Consider the following 4,556-nt stretch of genomic DNA (forward strand, 5'->3'; position numbering starts at 1 on the left):
ATGCCAGTTCCTGTTTGTTTCAGACCTAATGCCACTTCCTGTTTGTTCCAGACCTCATACTATTTCCTGTTTGTTCTAGATTTCTTATCACTTGCTGTTTGTTTCAGATCTCATATCACTTCCTGTTTGTTCCAGACCTCATACCTCTTCCTGGTGGTTGTGGTCTGAGATTCCATGATAAATTTTCTCATAAAGTTTTTCTTATGAAAACACAAATATCCCAACATGCATATCACAAACTGGAGTCCTTTTTATTCTAACCAGTTCTAATATTTTTGTGATTCCATGAATCTTTTGAGTAAAAAATGTATAAAATAAATAAAACAAGACTTGTTTTCAGTGATGCAGAGGGTAAAATCCACAGACGGTTTTGTAATATGAGAACATGTTGAAGATGCTGAGAGGTGTTACTCACAGTTTATGATCATTTGTTTAAAACGACTGAAGTAAATTACTAAAGTACAAAGTATATAAAGTATATGTTTTTAAAGTTTTTGCTTTTTTTAAAATCTCTGTGCCTTTCTGTCTCAGTCCCCTCCCCCACATCTCTGTCTCTCAGCATCCTTCTAAAAATGGAAGTGGGAGTCAGCCAGCAGTAACCTAGCAACAGCAGCATCTCTCAGGGGAGCATGATGTAATGCTTCCTTTTACACGGATGATGAAGGAGACATAGTGAAAGGAAGAGGAGGGAGAGACAGAAGTTTCTCTAAAGAGGTGACCTGAGGGCATTTGCAGTTCTGACCCTGACGCAACCCTAAACATTTTCATACAATCAACCTTTTCAATCTGCTGCTGACCCAATCCTGTCTGGAGTTAAAACACTCAGTTCAGCTCTCTGTAGTGTTCTGTCTGATCCCAACTTGGTTCTGACTCCTTCCAGTTTGGTTCTGTTGGGCAGCATGACGCTTACTTTAGCTGGAACAAGTCAGATAATCATCCATCTCCCAGTGTAACCAGAAAGAAATTAGAGGAACAGGAACCAAAGAAAGACCTGCCTTAAGATTTTTGCAATGATTTTCGTTTTGTGACAAAAACTGGCATCTCAGATGTTTTAATTGTTTTCAGACTTAATTTTTCTGTCCTCTGCAGCCCTGGAAACACTTTGAGATAAAAAAAAATCTCTCTAAAACGTCCTAGAGGAATTGAAACGACAAACGGGCCTCGTGTGTAAATCTGAATTTACACTGGTCAATAGGACTTCCCTTCAAAATAAGAGCCCGATTCTGTTCTGTGGCTTGAAAAAAGATGGAGGAGGCCAGGCTGGAGAGAAATGTTTCTCATTTTAAGGTTTGAAACAAATAAGGTGTGATGGAGCCAAATGTGTTTTGAGTTGATCTGGCTTTATTGAAATAATGACTCAAAGAAAATCATTGATTTTAGTTGATTGTATCACAGATTTTAGTTGATTTTATCATTGATTTTAGTTGCACTCTGTAGCACTTTGAGATTTTTGTTAATGAAAAGTGCGTTACAAATTAAATTCATTATTATTATTATTATCAAAGACAAAATGGATAAATAAAAAAAACACATGACACACTTGGCACATGTGACATGAGAAACAGTGAGACACACTGAGACAAATGAGAGACATAAGGCACATGAAAGAAATGAAACGTGAGACAAATGTGACACACTGAGAGGTGAGAAACACAAGACATAGATGAGACACAAATGAAACATGAGACACTTGAGAAACAATAAGACACATGAGACACATGCGAAAAGTAAAACACACTGAGACAAATAAGAGAAGTGAAACAAAATAAAAGTGACACATGAGTGACAAGAGACATGTAAGACACTGAATCAATGAGAGACATGAGCTACAAAAGACACTGAGAAATGAGAGTTAAGATACACTGAGAGACATGAGACAAAAGACACACTGTGGTATGAGAGAAATGACATACATTGAGAGACATGAGACACATAAGACACTGAGACAAATAAGAAATGTGAGGCACATGAACACAAAAGACACAGTGAGACATGAGAGAGATTATACACAGAGACGTAAGACATACTGAAACAAATAAGAGATGTGAGACACAAGACTTGTGACACATTTTATACACTGATGTAATTAAAGAGACAAGATAAACTAAGAGACACAACACATAGGACACGTTGTGAAAAATAAGAGATATGAGACAAATGAGATAAAAAGAGAGATTCATGAGACTGATGAGAGACACTGAAACACACCAAAACACACTGACACTCAAGATAAAAAACACAAATGAGAGACATGAGACACATGGAGGTGGGGCATAAGACAGACAAAAGACATGTTACACAAATGAGAGATGTTTGACATGACAGATGAGAAAGACACATAAGAAATGAGAAATACTGAGAAACATGAGACACAGTAAGATGAGAGATGACACGAGACAAAGGTTTACCTGAGGATCAGCCAGGACTCAAACTCTGTCCATCCTTCCTTCACCGTTCTTCAGTGTCCCCCTCCCTCCTTACTTTTGTCTTCCCTGTGTTCAGAGAAGAAGGGACTAAGCTTCCTGTCGTCTTCTCAGATGGACGAATGAAGCTTCCTGTCGTCTCAGAAGGAGGGACGAAGCTTCCTGTTGTCCTCTCAAAAAGGGGGACAATGCTTCCTGGCGTCCTCTAAGATGGATGGATGAAGCCTCCTGTCGTCTTCCCAGATAGAGGGACCAGACTTCCTGTCATCCTCTCAGATGGACGGAGGAGTCTTCCTGTCGTCTTCAGATTGCTGCAAAAAAAAAAAAAAAAAAAAGATTCTATTTTTTTTCTGCAGCTGCGATTTTCTGCTTTCACCCTTCAGCACTTCCTTCCTTCCTCCCTTCCTCCCTTCCTTCCTTCCTTCCTTCTGTCATACATCCTCACGGCTGAAAGAATCTCAGCTCACACACACTCATACACACACAGCCTCACACTCACACACCCTTTAGTCTCAAACGACGGTCGTCTCAAGATGCAGGAGGCTGAAACCACGGCAACCTGACAGCATCCTCAGCCTGCTGACTCCGCCCCCTGCTGCTGATGCTGCGTGTGTTTGACACTCACAGAGCAGCATGTTTCTGTTGCGCTGTGTGTTTTTGTGTGTGTGTGTGCTCCTATTTGATGTCACGTGATGGTTCATCATCATCATCATCCTGTGATGTCACAGATTTGTCAGTTCTGACAGGAAGCGTCTTGAAAGAACAAATTTAAGGTCCTGATCTGGATTTTTTTCTTGACACCAAAACAAAAACGGGTTCGTGTGTAAGTCCAGTTTGAGGATTTAAAATCAGCAACAAGCTAGACCAGTTAGACCCACTCTCCCAACTGGTTTTTGGCTGAGAAAGGTTCCAATCTAAACCAGCGTCTGCAGACCTGAGGATACTTAGCGATCAGTATTTAGTAGCTTAATTCTTTTTTTTGATAATTATGAGCATCATAAGACTCATAACAGATGGAGAATCTAAAGGAAGCATTTTTTTAAACATTTGATAAAATTCCTTCATCAGCTCTTTAATGTCTTCAATAGAGGACTTGAACATTTTACATGTAGACACCAGTCATGTTTCTAAATCTACTTTCCTCCAGAGACCGTCTGGACTCACCATCAGGGACAGACTGAAGAGGTCAGAGTTGCTCTTCTTCCTCATCAACAGGAGCCTTCTGAGGTTTGAGGCATCTGGATGTCTTCTCCACGCCTTCCAATGGGCTTCTGACATGTCCCAGCAGGAGGAGACCCTGGACTCTGGAGAGACCACTGCCCATCTGTTGCTATGGCAACACAGTCAGGGATAAAGAGTGAAGATGGATGATGGATGATGGATGGATGGATGGATGGAACCAGTCCAAACAAACAGAACCAGATCAGGTTTCTCTGATATTTTTTAATCATTCATATTTCTGTCCTCACTATTTCTTACCTTGCTTCCTTTCCTTCTGTGAGTCACGTGACTTTCAGTTTGACGTCAGCACATCGTTCTGTTTTGTCCAATCACAGGGTCTGCCCATGGTCATGTGACCTCAGGTGTTATTACATAATTAAGATAAATTTTATTATTCTTTCTGTTTGGTTCTGCTTCATAATTTTTATTATATTATGATATAATTTTATTATATTATATTATAATATATCAGCAGCCTCACCACCCTCAGCGGTACTGCGCATGCGTGTCGTTCTGCAGCAGTCGTGTGTTAGTGTGTGTGTGTGTGTGTGTGTGAGGGAGAGTGCGCGCACATTGCTTGTTCGTGCGTGTATGTGTGTGGGCGCGCGCGCTGTTCCAGTCCAAGCATCCCTGACAGATCTGACGGAGCTCTAACCCGGTTCTTAATTAGCCCGGCTCGGATCAGACTCGACCCACCGAACATGTCGTCCAACGCACAGGACCAGAACCAAGAAGCGAGCAAAGAGCCGAACCAGGAGCCGAACCAGGAGGCGAAAGAGATGCAGGGGGAGGAAAAGGATGCGGCGAAGGAGGAGGTGAAGGAGGAGAAAACCGAGGAACCGAAGGAGGACAAGAAGGATGACAAGAAGGACAAGAAGGAGGACAAGAAGGACAAGAAGGAGGACAAGAAGG

General features: G+C 41.4%; 2 protein-coding genes across 2 annotated transcripts in view; one reads left to right on the forward strand and one right to left on the reverse strand.

The window, feature by feature from the left end:
* The window catches only part of nyap2a (neuronal tyrosine-phosphorylated phosphoinositide-3-kinase adaptor 2a), a 9,567-nt gene extending 7,017 nt beyond the window's left edge, over positions 1–2,550 (reverse strand). Inside the window, exon 1 of the mRNA XM_037677739.1 lies at positions 2,409–2,550. The gene's annotated coding sequence lies outside the window, so the exon portion shown is untranslated. The remainder of the gene's footprint in view (positions 1–2,408) is intronic.
* A 1,632-nt stretch (positions 2,551–4,182) lies between these two features.
* Positions 4,183–4,556, forward strand: part of LOC119410819 (sodium/potassium-transporting ATPase subunit beta-3) — a gene marked incomplete in the record, with an annotated part of 19,564 nt that continues 19,190 nt past the window's right edge. The window contains 1 exon segment of the mRNA XM_037677741.1: positions 4,183–4,556. This exon segment is cut by the window's right edge and continues 126 nt beyond it. Within this exon segment, the coding sequence (XP_037533669.1) occupies positions 4,346–4,556 (211 nt within the window).

This window comes from Nematolebias whitei, chromosome 6 (assembly GCF_014905685.2).
Source record: "Nematolebias whitei isolate Nwh7 chromosome 6, NemWhi1, whole genome shotgun sequence".
Taxonomy (NCBI): Eukaryota; Metazoa; Chordata; class Actinopteri; order Cyprinodontiformes; family Rivulidae; genus Nematolebias; species Nematolebias whitei.